Raw genomic sequence first — 16,557 nt, 5'->3', positions numbered from 1 at the left:
TACAGTTTACAGTGTCAATTCAGCTTCAAAGAACTCATAAGGGCATGAGGGTCTTATCCAGCAAAATCATTGTCATTTTCATCAAGAAAAAAAACTTCTTGAGAACTTCTCGTCTTGCACTAGCCGTGTGATGTGCCCGCGTGACCTTACGTATTGTGTAATCATGTGGAAAGGTCATGCGTTACATATGTGAAACACACACTTGCGGACCATTTAAAAAAATAAACTGACACAGAGACATTAATTAGTATCATTACACATACAACAACATCTGAATGCTCCTCTTTCTCCACACTTTCTCGGTGCGGTGGTTTTACATGTCATGCGTGACCTTTACATGTGATTATGTAATATGGTCTCGTTGGCGCATCACATGGCTAGTGCAAGATGAGAAGTTGTGGTTAAAAAATAATTTTACGCCACAAATTTTTCTTGCTGAAAATGACCAACCGTTTGCCCCTCAGTTGGGATCGTTTAGAGCAGGGTTTCCCAAATCTTACCCTTGAGGGCTGAGCACTACAGAGTTTAGGTCCAACCCTAATCAAACTTACCCACCTGTGATTTTCTAGTAATCATAAAGACCTTGATTAGATTTGGGGAACCCTGATTTAGAGTCTTTTGAAGCTGCATTGAAACTGTAAACTATCGAGGTCCACTAAAGTCAGCTATATGGAGAAAAATCCTGAAATGTTCTTCTAAAAAAAAAGAATTCTTCTTGACTGAACAAAGAAAGAAATAAACATCTTGGATGACATGGGGTTGAGTAAATTTTTTTATGTGGAATATTACTTTAATCCAACTTTCATTTTTACAGTGTGTTGTTGAAACAGAAATAACCCAATTAATCACATTTGAACACAGTATTAAAATGTAGCTGTAATTTTTGCATCTTAAAAGCATTTACAGTACCATCCAGTTAAACAATTTCAATAGGTCAATCTCGTAAAAAGTACTTTCAATATTGCAAACATTCATCTATCCATTCTCTGAACCTCTTGTCCTCTGCAATGTCACTGAGGACTGGAGCTGAGCCCACCACAGGCACGGTACACCCAAATAGACCGTCAATAACAGGACACTGAGGTGCAATTTACTGACTCCAATTCACCTAACCTGCATGTCTCTGGACTGTGAAAGAAACCAGAGAACCCACACTGACACATTTAAACTCAATACAAAAAGAACTGAGGCTCCAACATTATAATAAAGATGTATGATTTATAAACATGTACAGTGTATTGCTGTTTATATACATAGACAGTAGTTAAAATGTTATTATTGTTAAGGATATCTTGTCATCATTAGTAAGTGTTCAAGCATGGGACATCATTGTACCGTCACGTCTGGTTCAACACACGTTTGCATGTATGTCCCTGTCGGCATGACTTCTAACATACTCGTAGCATTGATCCTTTTAAACTATAGCCTGTTCATGTATAATAGGAATTATTACTGTGTGCTTGCGAAAATGATTCAGTCGTAAGAAGTTGTCCATTAGAATTCCTCCTTAGGGGAGAAAAGATCTGATAAATATTTATGAAGAAAAAAAATCCTTGTGAAGTGAGAATAAAAAAAATCTATTCAGTCTCCTTTAACCACAATTTCCTTATGAAATAATCACATTTAAAATGCACACATTCTCAATCAATCAATAACAGGCAGTAGAGGTGAATATGCTTTTTATTTACCACGTGACATAAAACTCACTATTGAAGATTGTTTCAAGAAAATTGTTTTGTAGTTTATATTGACAGATATAATATCAACAGCTTTGTATGACTGTCTTTTATATATATATATATATATATATATATGTTTTACTGAAATGATCATGTAAACAGAGCTAAACATGTTTGATTTATAAATAACACATGAATTGGCCAGTAAATGGCGGATAAAACATGCACACACATCATGTTAATAGTCCAGCATGACTGCGCTGTTTAATAAGCAACTATCGCAATAAAAAATATAAAATTAATGCAAAATGTACTGTATTTACAACCAAAAGCCTAAAATGTGATAAGATTGAAAAACGTAACGTGTAATGTTTCATTATGATATTAAATAAAACAAGGACCTTCTCAATACAGAACCTGTACCAACAACACAATGTACCATTATTACAAGCAAACACACAAACAACATTATACATTTACTCAAACCTTACATTTGAATCCTGCTATTAACCTGTTCACTCATAATGTTAATAAACTTTAAAAAGCATCTAGAAAACCATTTACTCCAATGATTTTTCATTAGTTAAAACGAACAAGACCTTCCTTTTACGCTCTTAAAAATAATTACAATAATAACAATTCTGCTAAACTGATGTCTGTTTTCTTTTGTGCAGCAGAAATCTTTTGTGATGTCTTTTATGGAACCATAGATCATAAGGCATCTTTATTTTTAAGTGTACTGTCATTGGAAATGAGCTGTTGTCAATGGTTACAACGTTAATATCATCCTTAAACAGTGATATATATATAATATAACAGCTCACAATCAGTCATTTGAATATTTACAAGTGTTTCTTGGCATGAAATTGTCACATGCAATGTCTGGACACGCTTGTTTAATTTTTGATTATACAGCTACATGTAAAAGCAGCTAACAACTCAAATGCATACCTGTTAATAATAATGTCTGTACATAAAAAGCTGCCAGGCATTGTGGCAGTACCATTGATTTCTCTTTCCCCTGTGCTTATAAGTCTTTTGAAATGCGGCGTACCTATTATATGTCAAAACCTTGATACACGCTATCAATACAGTTGCATGAATTAAAAACAACTCAAAATGCATTTTCATTTCATATTGACGTAACATAACTCAATAACATCACAAGTGCCATTTAAAGGACTTGAGTCACATCAGAAAAGGATAAGAGACAACCTTTCAATAATAACCTATTAAGACACACTCACATACTTCGCGTACCTAAAACTTCATTTTCACACCTGAGCGTCTCAGAAGTGTGGCTACATTTAAACATTTCATTTGATATGCATCACGTGACATCACCTGCCTACTACATCATCTTTTGTGGAACTAAAGCAGTTCTGAATGATACAGACGAGTGAAGTTCCTTATTGGCTGAAAGTCCTGTTGTACCTATAGTTGTATTTTTGGGTTAATGTAAGTACACCAACTTTTTTTTGCTTGAATTGTATCATGATCACAGCAGATGCAGCGTGCAAGAAACGTCTAATACACGTTATGAATACGTCTCATAAGAGGACAGCTGATATAAAAGGGGCACCGCTGTGCTCACATCTTCATAGTAATAGCATACAGTAGCAATAGCAAACCCTCTTGTGAGCCACATAGCGGTGTTTCATTTCTTGTGCTGGGTCAAGATGACTGTGGTATTGTTTACTAGTAGATCTTAATGGCCTTAACACCACACTAAACCCATCTAATAGTAATGTTCAAAAACAAGGGGTGCATAAATGCTGTACTCTGAAAGATTCAGGGTTGAATTCACTAAACTGTTGTGGCACTTTTGCATGCGTCATTTTCACTAACCACTAACAATCAAGTTAAATGAGCAAATAACACTGTGGCATAGTGCTGTTGTATTATTATTTTTAGTGCACAAATGCCTCCTCCTGCAAAATGTGGCTTACGTTTTATTCACAATACTATTTGCCTGGCGCAGTTCAATTATTTAAGATTTTCTTTTGATCATACTGATAATTCAAACAATAGCTATGATCATTATAACTGGGCTTATATTTTCTTTAGGTGTCTGGAGCAGTGCTTTACAGTCCCAGTATAGTATGAAAAATCGAAGCAAAATTTAACACTATTTTTTGGGTGTGCTCATTTTGTTTGGATGATAGCTACAATAATTGAATAATTCCTGTAGTAAATCAGCTGCTCATACACGTTATGCGAATTATGCTATATCATGTTTAGTGAATTGTCCCATGAAGGGTTAAGTGCATTATACTTAAAATATCACCCCAGATTCTACGTCGAATAACAAATCCCAGTATCCACGGTCAAAGACGAGAGATCTCCTTGTTCAGATCCAGTTCTCCAACGCTCTCATAGTCTGGTTCCACTTTCCCGTTACTCTGATCAGTCTCTTCAACAGCTTTGGGAATCTTAATGCTTTCGTACCCCGGTTCTCCATTCTCTGTAAGCTCCTCCTGAGATTGGGAACCCGGAGCGATGGGGAATTCATCCCTGACTGTGGCGTAAAGATCACTGGAAGTCGACTCTGGCACCAGACCCTTGATCTCTGCGATGCTGCTGTAGTCGTGATCTGTTTCCTTAATAACCGCCTTCACTACCTTGGAGTACATTTCTGATAACTGGAAATAAAAATGTAGACATCTTCAATTAATATTATTATAGCATGATGTGCAATGTCACTATTATTTATGCTATAATGTAGTTTATTAATATTTATAATTATATTAAATAAAATTAGCAGCATTTCAGATACAAATATTAAATATGGTTATATGTACAGAAATCATATAAGTTTTCTATTATTATCTTAAGGGAATATGGGTATATTGATCACCTATTTAAAGTGATTATACTTATTTAAACATTAGCTCCTAAAGTCCTAAAAACTCTTGCTTTATTAGGAAATAATGATTTTTAAATGGAAAAACTGCTAATAAACTCCTAACTTTTGATACAACATAGAGAACATTGACTTCAGAAGTCTGACGTAGCCTACTTTCTAAAAATGCCTTTTTAAAGTCCTACACAAACATATACATTTTTGAAGGATAGAGTGATGTTTGTACTGCACAACAGCAATGTCCCTAATAGTAAAAACAACAATAACTTTATTTACCTTACAAGGGTTTTTAGAGGACAGTTTTTCACCAGTACTTACGTCATCATCCGGAGACATGTTATCCTGTAGCTCCGAAGTCAACAACGAGGAGTTTAACTGCAAGACAGTGATTGAAACGAGACGATTAGTTTAAACTGCCCCGCATTTAAATCAATAAAAACGTACATCAGTGTTAGAAATCGAGCGCATCAGCTGACATGTGTCAATGTCAAGAGACGACTGATGCATAACAGAACAACTCATTCATTACTTAAAGAGTCAATGATCGAAATCAAATGTATAAAGCACTGTTGCTAAAAGAGAAACTGTACATCCAAAGAAAATCAATAAGTAAGAGTCATTAATTAACAAAGTAAATCCTACAGCAGATCAATAAGAGACACCTTAGCTGTTGAGGAAGAAGATCAATCCCTGTTTCAAATCACCGCGCTGACAGAGAAATTACAGTTCAGTGAGAAACGATCTGTAACCTCTTTACTGTTAAAGCTACAGCGTTTAAGTGAAAACTTTGATGAAACCATCTCACCCCGTGTGTTTTGCTTTAATACGATTACATTGGATCTGCACGCGGGGTCTCTGCAGATGTGCTTTGATATTGCTTTAATTAGCAAAGCAATTAATTTAATAGCTTCTGAGGGCGTTGGGGTATCTCGGCGAAGACACCCCTGACCCGATCGCATCTTACCCTATAGCTTATCTGCTAATTCACTCCTGCCTTTGTCTATGTCCAGGCCTTTATATTAATTAAAGTGCCTTCTCTATTGACTTTGTTGTATAAGAAATAAGTAACGATCAGAAGACCATGTATCAGACAAAAAACTGATACGATGCATAGTGTGAGGTTGCACACAAAAGGAACCAGACATGGCCTCATGTATTGTGTCCATTAAGACAGTGCCCACACGTCCTCAGCGTCGCTAACAATGAACGTCTTTCCCCTTAGCGAGAGACCTCCAAGTAGAGGTCTACACGGGTCCAAAAATTCCTACCCGAACCCGATCAGACCCGTAAATGTACTACACTGAACCGACCCGGACCCGTCTGTTGTTTTGAAAGCTGGACCCGGAACCGACCCGGACCCGTCTATTATTTAAAAGCTGGACCCGGATCCGACGCGGACCCGTCTATTATTTAAAAGCTGGACCCGAACCCGTCCGGGAAGACACAGACCCGACCGGCAAATATTCTTTAGCTAAATGTTATTAATAAGTCAATAAACAAGTAGCGAAAATTAAACTTTTTGTCTCACCCATAACGTTAGAAGTTGTCTTCTCCCTCCTTGTACCTGACTGTGTGTGATGCACAATCCTTATTTCCAAGAAAGTTCCATCCATGTTATTCCTCTCTTGACGATTGAAATGTTTAATGCTTATTCCAGCTTTAAAAGTCCACTTTGTTGTGTATCGGGTCAACTTGCTTAATAATGTTTGCCCATTTGGATTATAATAACGATTGCTCGTTCGGTGTCATAGCTGCTTTCGTTAGCTTTACTTTGCTATCATCTCTTTGCTCTTTGAGCAGAGTCGCGAAAACTTTAGATATAAAAGCAAGACGGTCAATTTATAATATTGTTATAAAAATTATAGAAGTCACGTCAGTGCAAAATGCGCGGTACGGCGGAATAGGTCCCGCCTTCTAAATAAAAGACCCAATTGTCAAAGGTAAAGTCATTGCGTCTCACTGCAGAAGCTCCTGACTGGTAGCCAGAGAAACATTACAAGAGCGCATGCGCGTTAGCTGCCTGGTTGGAGCAACCAAATATAAACTTTTTAACGCAACTTTAGCGTCATAGAAAAAATGTATGCGACAGTTCATCTAAGTTTTTGTTGCTGGAGAAATATTTTATTTAAATGTGAGTGTGTGTTCTCCGAGTCCGATCGACCTCGGGTATTACCCACAATGTTAAACAGACCCGGACCCGAAGTAATAGATTGAGACCCGACCCGGACCCGGCTGATCATTTAAAATATAGACCCGAACCCGTACGGGTCCCGGGTCGGGTCCCGGGTCTTCGGGTCTCGGGTCTTCCGTGTAGACCTCTACCTCCAAGTGTAGATGTGTTAAAATCACAGTTTATCTAAACAGTTGCCCTCAGGCCAACACACTTTTACAGCAGGACCAACGCAGAAGCGTCCCGGCTTAAACACAGACTGATGTACCCGTGAACAAACGCTTTGTCTTCTCATTCATCACAGGGACGAACTGTCATACAGCGAGAAGGCTGATGTCTATACGCATACATCGCAATCAAACACGTGTGGCAAATCGCTGACATCCGTTTACGTGTGGACGTCGCACCGCAGGGAATGAAATTTGGAGTGACAGGTGTCAACTTTAAACTCACAGTGTAGTGTGGGGTGGTTAAAAACAATCAGAAGGATGAAGAGTGTAATAGAGTAAAGCGCTGACTTCACAGTATACTGGACCACTGATATGGTGTCATGCTGGTGCCTAATGAGATAAATTGATTTTGAGCTGTAAAAATGGGCATCCCAACAGTTTCTAAAACCTGGATAAACAGGTTTTAACCATAGACTGTAAAAAAATATGGACGTAGTGTTCGTGACGTCACACACAGGTTTGTAAAGAGCTTTTTTGAGCTTGACCGCGCGTCACTGGGCATCACTCACGGATAACCTGAAAATGGGTAAAGAGGCGGGATGTGGGTGAAGCTGAGGTGGCTGGTTGCCAAAACCACACCTGCCTAGCTCGATTGTAGTGACAACAGTGGCAGTTCACCTGTCACTCAAGTGGCCACGCCCTTAATTAAGCAGAACTTTAAGGCTTCATATAATTGAATTAGCTATATAGCCCAAAAAAAAAACCTTTTGTACCAAGCTGTAAACACATAATTTTCTACTTTAAAGTTGGGCATTTTAACATGGGGTCTATGGGAATTGACTCCCTTTTGAAGCCAGCCTCTTGCGGCCAGTCCATGAATTGCAGTTTAAGTGACAGAGCGCAGTTATGCTAATTTGAAAACCACGCCCACGGGGGGAAAACAATCCAACCATCTCCATTGACTTTGTATTGCGAGAGGTTGCCTCCTTGTCATTTCTGGCTTATAACAAAAAACTGAATAATGCCTAAAAGCTGCTGTGTAACAAGCAAAAAAAAACAGAAATAAGTTTTTATAAGCTGTCGAGACGTAAAACCCTGCCTTTAAGGAGAAAAAAGTGGATCGCCGCCTACGTATCCCTCTAGTGGACGCAGTTCTAATAATAGGAGTACTATGAAAAGTTGCCTGTTTCCACTGTTGTGTCTTTAAACGCTTGTTTTAAGGCTCGACAGCTTATAAAAACGTATTTCTGGGTTTTTTTGCTTGTCACCAAGCAGCTTTAAGGCATTATTATGTTTTTGTTATAAGCCAGAAATGACAAGGAGGCGGCCTCTCACAATACAAAGTGAATAGAAACGGTTGGATTGTTTTCCCCCCGGTGGGCGTGGTTTTCAAGTTATGACGTGTTGCGCTCGGAAGCTTGCCTCTCGATTTTAACATTAGGGACATCACAAAACGCTCCCAGCATCGCCCAACAGCATTTCAGTTGACAGGTTACAGTCCTGCGTATGTCATCTTGCATACCTGTACACGAGTCCTAATCCCACTTTATTTGTTCATTTAAAGTCTTTGTTTGGATTGACAGCTAAAATAAACATACGATCATTGCTGCATAAAGATGCTGAAGTAATTGAATTACTCTTGATGTTAAAATATGTAAGCAATACTCATATCGCATGTAAACAATGCAATGCGCCGTTTGTGGGCAGGTTATGAAGAAACAATTACGTCATCGTTTGGCTCTCCAGTCAGTGAAAATTTGGGTCGGCTGAGACGGGTTCACAGAGTCGACCCCTGCTGGTTTCGACCTGCAAACCAGCATTACTTCTTTAGATAAGGGCTATAAATTATATAGAGTGCAAGGACAAAGACAAAAAACTGAAACAACAAAGCAGGGTAAGACAGAGAGAGAGAGAGAAAGAAAGAGAGAGAGAGCATGAGGGAATGATGAACAAAAGAGATGCTGGGCGGTGGTGACAGTAATGCGGTAAGCTGTTCACACAATACACAGACAGCGTTTTCAATACTCCACTGACACCTTCATTTGTATGCTACAGGCACACATATATCACATCTTAAAAGGTTGTAATTAAAAGGGACACGAACAGCCTGTGATTGTTCTCAGCGGTCTTTAACTTCAGATGAGAAGCTGTAGCGCTGTCCCTTTGGTCTGTTTATGAAATAATTCCTCTTTGAAATAAACTACTATGTGTGTGATGGGCTGCATCTCTGATCAAGAGTATATAAGAGTATATTGAGATGCTTCATTACCGCATTATCAACTCATGCTGTTTTAACCCCTTAGTGAACTTTCTTCTCTAAAGAAATGGTAATGCTATTAGTAGGGCTCAAAATCAATTTATTTCTAGGTAATATATATATTTTTAAATAACAGTGATATGGTTCCTAAACACATTTCTGATATTTCGATACACATTACAGTGTCCCGTGGCCGTTCATGTCATGTCTAACAATGCGTGTTAAATGCGGGTCAAGGCGCTTCTTCCTTCCAAAGCGCTCTTGTGGTGTCTTTCATAGCTAACAGGTTTCATAGCTCCCACACATTAGTTAACTTCAAATTCAAGGACCTTTCAAGGACTTTCCAATACCCTCAAATTCAAGCACTAAATGTGGGGATACATTTCAAGTGAGAGCAAGGTTACATTGTGTAACCTTTTAAGATACATTGTTACAGTTCCCTTTCGAGGGAACTTGCGCTGCGTCACTGTGGTGACACTTTGGGGACGCCTCCAGGGGTAAGTGCGTCTGAATGTGTTTATCAAATTCAATCAATGATGAGGCTTAACAACAAAGACAAGGTGACGCTGGAGTCAGGAAGTATATCGATATCTGAAATATTGCCAAAGACGACATTACAGGGACGCAGGATTTATGGCAAGGAAGACGCAGCGTCTCGTTCCCTTCTCAGGGAACAACAGTTACATACGTAACCTGAGACGTTTCATGTGACAAACCCAACTATACAAAAAAGCATTTTGGTATAAATCAACATTCACATACAGAAGACATAAGCATTTAAAGAGAACAGTTTAGCACGTGTACTTAAAAAGTCTAGAATTTTTATGATATTATCCTACAATACACAGAGAATAATATGATTTTTTTTGGAATAATATGAATTTTTTTTTTGAAAACTTATATATATATACATGTATATGTATATTTATTTATTTATATTTTTATATATTCTAAATTATATATAAATAAAAACGCTATTTAAATAAAACATTTCTTATATATATATATAGTGGGCATTCTTTGCAGTTTATCGCAACTTTTTAAACATTCATACCGTTATTGGATTTATACCGTATTGACCGAAATTTAGAAGAATTCCGGCGATAGAAATTTTGGCCATATCGTCCAGCTCTAGCTATTAAATGGTAATACAATGAAACTTTGATGTATGAATACATACATACAGTTTTCTTAGGAGCTCTCAAATATGAATATATGCATCTACTAAAATGAAAATACTCCAACCCATGAGACAAAATCTTGTCATTTGTAAATTTCCTCAAATACAACCCATAAGTACATTTGCTTAAATGCATTTTGTTAATGAAATGTTGGAAAACTAGCAGATAAGAGAGCATGTGAAAAGTGTACATTGTGTAATAACATCACACTGGGATGGTTAAAGGGATAGTTCACCCAAAAATTGTAATTCTGTAATCATTTTCTCATCCTTATTCTAAATATTTATGAATTTCTTTTTTCTGATGAGCACAAAAAAAACATTTTAATAATTGATGTTAAGCACACAGCTGATTGTATCCATTGACTTCCATAGTTTGTGTTCATCTGAAAAAAATTCATACAGGTTTAGAACAACATGGGGACGAGAAAATTATCATTTTTGGGTGAACTATCCCTTTAACTTAACTGTAGATCATTATAAAATGTCTGCTAGTCCCCACCTGTCCATTGGAAAGCTCCTGAATCTGTTGGTTGTCATTCTCATCCAGAACTTTGTCTGGAACTGGAGGTGGTTTGTCTTCCTCCGGCTCTACGAGATATAAGATGGCGGCCGAGCGCCTGGCTTCCATATCTGTGCTGTTGCGGATTTTCTTGCTGAGGTTAACGGAGGCGTACTCGACGCCATCGGGCAACACTGACCGGTCTGGCGTGGCGGGGCTCGGGTGACTGTTGACCAGGGGTGCGGCCGGTTCCTCCGTGTTGAGCGTACCGTTGGGGAGGCCGACGTCTTTCAGCTCCTTCACCGTCTCGTACAGAGAGTCCTCCGCGCTGACGTCTCGGGACGCGGCGTCCTTCACCACCTCGTACGTGCCGTCTCCCGGGGCAGCTTCACCATTGAGCACGGCTGCATTTAGGGCATCGGTGGGTGGAATGCTGGGTAATTCCCGGTCCTGATGATACTTGGAGGACCTGATCTCTGATTGGCTGGACAGCATGTCCTCTGAAGCCTGAGGACTGTCCATGGTGTCTGTGAGTACTGTGGACAAATAAAATGGGCGACTGAGAGCTGGTTATAAACAGTGATGAGAAGAAACACTTGGATCACGTTGTTACCTGTACCACTTGTGACAGGACCATCATGGGAGCTGTTGCACGCCAAATCTGTGCCATGACTCTCTGCTGATTGGCTGCACGTTTCCTTCTCTGACACCTGTGGGGAATCAGGTTATAATTTTATATTTACACTGATCTAAATGGTACTCAGTCATGCGATGACCTTTCATATGTTATCAATGACACTTGGAGCAAGCTCTTTGTTTGCATCTTCAAACCGTATCGAAAGCACAACACAGTGGCTCTATGGGACCACCTAGTGGCAGTCTTTTGATTCAGCCTGTTGCTAGGGTGATGAAGTCCTTTAGACACACAAGGTTAAAGCTGAGAGCCACTCAGATTGTCAAGGCAAGACAAAGACTTCATTTAACCTGTCAGCCGCCCGACAGACGCCGTCATTTAACTGTATTCATACTCAATGCACTCACACACCAGATGTTCAGTATTGTACACAGGTTAAACTCTGGAGATCCATCATGTTTTATATCTCAGTGCCTATTTGAAATACAGTGTGTGGAGGATTAATGTCAGACCTTTGCCAAAGCGTTTTGCAAACCGTAACACCTGCATTGTGTAATACTGTCGTATACATATTTTTAACAACGTCTGTCACTTAAAGCACTTGCATCAGATGCCATCATGCTGCACTGTAAAAATGTTCAGGTTAAATTATAAACCTTGTTTTTAATATCATCATTCATGCAGATTTTGTATAATGATCAGCTAAGTTAATTGATAAATTCCTATAAGGATACACTAAATAAACAGTTACATCATCAGTCCCCTTCATCCACATTGGCTGCACTGTTCTGTTTAACACAGAATACAATATATTGATAAATGATGGAAACCACACAGGTGACGGTACCCATTGACTTTGCATAGTATTTGTTTTTCCTCCTATCGAAGTCAATGGGTACTGGCACCTGTGTGGTTATCATCATTTACCAAGCGTGCTTATGAATATGAACATATATAACTAGGGCAGTGACGGTTGTCATAACCACCGTACCAACATGGTGGTGCAGCGCCATTGCAGTGGTGAAGTCTCACCCATGGTGGTGTACACGTCACAAACGGCCAGCAGACTTCGAGTTAGTGCGCTATTTGCAAGGGAATGCAAACTAATATCAGTAATGACCCGCTGGCTTGGGGGCAGAACAATAAGGCAAGATATTCTCTCTTGGTAACTCAAGGTTGTGAATACAGTATCAATCTGTGCTACCAGTAGTACACCATCAGAATGCGTTTTCAGTGCGGCTAGTAACATTATAACCCCATTAAGGTGGCTTATAACCCCACTTGAACCGGGGCTGGGTTCGAGCACACACCCAAATGGCCTAGGTCACTTGCTTCACATTTGCTTCACATTTCGCGCCTAAAACCACACGGAAAAAGTGACCGCACCACTTTCTTCCTTCTTTTCAAAGTGCTTGGACGCTCGTCTGCCTTGCCAAGTAACCGTCCTAAGCATTGCTTGACGTTGATGGAAAAAGAAATAATAATGTTAAGAAACGTATATCTGATCCCTGTTTACATTTTTAAACTTGAAAATATACAGTACAGGCCAAAAGTTTGGACACACTTGACTAAAATGTTAACTATTATCTTAAAAATCATTTAAGATGAAGGTGTATGGTTAAATGCTTACAATTACTTTTGTAGACAAAAATATACCCATGCCAAACAGATTATTTTTTGTAAAACTAAAATTTTATTTTAAAATATTATTTTTGAAATAGATGACTTACACTGAATATTGAAGAAAAAGCAGCCAATAAGAGCCTAGATTAAATATGAACTCCTTCTATATTCTTTTAAATTAATCCTAAATTGAACATTTAAGAAGCTTCTTAAAAAAATGACACGCATACGGTTAAACAATTTCTAGGCAAAGGGTGACTGCACTTCAAATAATAAAATAGTTCTGATTAGTTTGGATGCTTTTAGTCACCAACATAATTTCCAAAGTTGCATTTGTGTTATGCCATAGTTTGGATGAGTTTATTATTATTATGTTATATGGAAAAATGTATAAATAAAGAACGAGTGAGTGTGTCCAAACTTTTGGCCTGTACTGTATGTATGGGTTATATATAAGCCCATATGCATCAATGCGAATGTGCACAATCACATACATGCATGCACACACACACATGTTGGTGGAAAAAGAAATTAGCGCCTATGAATGCACATTTGTTAAGAAACATATCTGATCCTCGTTTACATTTTTAATTTTGAATATAAATGTATGGATTATATATAAGCCTATATGCATCAATGGATCAGTGTGCACGTGCATGTACTCGCATGCACACACACGCACGCACGCACGCACGCACGCACACACACACACACACACACACAAACACATGAACAAACACACACGCACGCACGCACGCACACACACACACACACACACACACACACGCACACAGACATGCAGTAATAACAGTTCAATAGTCTCTGTCTATCCAGCTGTTTATGTGCACATGTATGTGCTTATTTAATCACTCATTCACTGAGAGCTAAACATCTTCTGAACTTTTGAACTCATTTCACAGACGACACCCACTCAGCAGATCCAAAGACGACTCATGCGTGAAGTTTCTCATGTCCCCGTGGCCAAACAGACATTTTAATCTGTGCGTTTCCTCCCACAAACCCTAAACTTCACAATAACCGCCCATTCCCCCCGACTTTACCAAGCCCCCAAGCACAGCGCTCACACATTCCCATCACAAAAACACAGCCGATTACTTCAGCACCAATGCCAAATACACTCTCTAAAGACCATTCATATAACACTGAGTCCTGTGTCATTAAAATCCCTTTAGAAATGTTATGAAAGAAGACGTGGGCTCTGTTTCAGATGAAAGCATTATGATAACACATGCTTACGTACCCCATTCATCAGGTTCTCATGGTCTCCTGTAGGCCCGCTACCTTTTTTCTGCCTGTGGAGATAATGTCAAGAAATTTTGAGCCTTTTGTCCGTTTTTGAACATCGACATCAAATTCAAAATTCCAAGATGCACATTCACTTTAAATATAGTAACAAAAGAGTGGTGTTATTATAGGTCAAATAATACATGTATATATAATAATATGTCATTGAGACCTGGTTATGTAAGCAGAAATTAAACTCAAATGATTTACACTCATGATACACATATGACTGATAGGACCATAAAAATTTTCTGCAAAAAATTGTTGGCTTTCTTCTTACTATCTCTATTTTGCTGCTGTGACACCCACATTTCTCCAGCTGGGGATTATTAAAATGTTATCTTAGTTCAAGCTTCTTCACTTCCAACATTTTCAACTACAATTGCTTAAAAAATGTATTTATATATGTCTTATTTATAGCCTTACTGCATATGAAGGGGAAGGAAATCAGCAAAATATGATGTGTGAAGTGTTAAACAAATGAAAATATTATTGGGTCAATGACATGACATGCAAATCTTTGTCTAGGGTCATGTGTACTATAAAATAACTTTATACATTTATTCTCACTATGCTATGAAACCTGTTTAGTTTAAATACATTGTCAGTATACTTTTTCATACTCTTTTTTATTCAATTTTCTCAATCATGTAAATTGGCAGATGCGGCAACCGTCAGTACAAAGTAGCAGTTTAAGACAACTAAAAACAGTGTTTTAATAATAAAACATTTCAAATAAGATACTTTGGCATTATTTTGTATATAAACAGATTTCACAAATATCAGTAGTTTATCAGTAGGATAATTTCAATTTTCAACAGTTTTCAAATGTCAAGGTAGTACAACCGCATGGGCTTGTACGAAGTGAACAAATATAAACCGCATCATCCAGTGAACCCCAGGTGCTCTTTATAGCTGAATGAAAAGTGTGTTTATTTCTCTCAGTTAGCTACTTTAATGTAATGGGTAGACTGGTAAACTTTTTGTGTCAGGTGGTACAACCAGGCAAAGCTTATACCAAAGTAGACGTCAGTTAAATGTAAATTCATTGCAGATGTCAGGTGGGGCAACCAGAAAGTCAGAGGGGGCAAAGAATGCCCCTATGAAATAAAAAACATTAATCCAAATAATTTTATAAGGTAATCATTTTAGTTTTAATAAATGCAAGAAAAGGTTGTCTTGGTAGTATACTTGATTTTAATCATTGTCTTTAAATTTCAGAGGCGGACACTACTTGAGTACTTTCAGTAAATTTTCCAAACATCTGTGCTTTATCAAAGTGTTTGTCTTGGGAAAAAAATTACTTTACTAAAAAATGTTCACTACATTCTAAAGCATAGAATCATACTGTGTATTCCTTTTATATTGCATATTAAAATTGATTTAATACCTAATTACATAAAAATTGTGTACTTTTACTTTCAAAAGTATTTTTTACTTAAGTAAATGTAAAAAAAAAATACTTGATGTTTAATGTACGGTACTTAACTTGAAATTATGAAATGTAGTGGAGTAAAAATTATGATAATATGCTTTGGAATGTATGTTTTCCAAAGAAAAACACTGATAAAATACGAATACTTGAAAATGTACTTTTATGTAGAAAGTAAAAAATACTTAATACTTAATACTAATACTCTGTTAAATTTATAGTTCTCAAATGTTAGTTTAATGGTAAAGTTGTTTTACACTTTCAAACTATTTTCAGGATTATAATTTTAAATGTCACTATAAAATAAACAAACAATATCAGCATGACACAGGGAGCACATTTAAACTTATCTGGTAAATAGACAATGATTGGTTGTACCACCTGACATTTTATGAATGGGGATATTAAAATATTGTAAAAAAATCACTAAAATGTACTGAAATGTTGTTCAATAAATAAAACTTTATAAACACATTTTTCTTGCTTCAAAAATATGCATTACATACATTTTTTTAAAAAGATCCATCAAAAATACGTTTTTATGAGTTTGTTTTGTCATTGACCCAAATACGATATGCACAGATTTTTCTGCTCATGTTAAATTGCATTTATTATACAGTATGTGACCCAGTCTTTGAAAACTCAGCATAATTCAATTTATTTTTTGTGATTTACCGTTTTCTACACAAACTCATCCTAAAATGTAAAGAAAATTCTGTAAAAAAAAATATAACCTTGACTT

At 37.5% G+C, this 16,557-nt stretch overlaps 1 protein-coding gene across 3 annotated transcripts in view; it reads right to left on the bottom strand.

Moving 5' to 3' along the window:
• Positions 1–1,666: 1,666 nt before the first annotated feature.
• The window catches only part of pag1 (phosphoprotein membrane anchor with glycosphingolipid microdomains 1), a 64,335-nt gene continuing 49,444 nt past the window's right edge, over positions 1,667–16,557 (bottom strand). For all 3 annotated transcript variants that reach the window (XM_055219759.2, XM_055219761.2, XM_055219760.2), the window contains exons 4-8: positions 14,340–14,391; positions 11,435–11,531; positions 10,822–11,357; positions 4,861–4,917; positions 1,667–4,321 (exon numbers count right to left, since the gene is read on the bottom strand). In XM_055219759.2, the coding sequence (XP_055075734.2) occupies positions 4,007–4,321; positions 4,861–4,917; positions 10,822–11,357; positions 11,435–11,531; positions 14,340–14,391 (1,057 nt within the window). In that variant the 3' untranslated portion in view covers positions 1,667–4,006. The remainder of the gene's footprint in view (positions 4,322–4,860; positions 4,918–10,821; positions 11,358–11,434; positions 11,532–14,339; positions 14,392–16,557) is intronic.

Source organism: Misgurnus anguillicaudatus, chromosome 20, assembly GCF_027580225.2.
Source record: "Misgurnus anguillicaudatus chromosome 20, ASM2758022v2, whole genome shotgun sequence".
NCBI lineage: Eukaryota > Metazoa > Chordata > Actinopteri > Cypriniformes > Cobitidae > Misgurnus > Misgurnus anguillicaudatus.
This window is presented reverse-complemented; position numbering and strand designations above follow the sequence as displayed.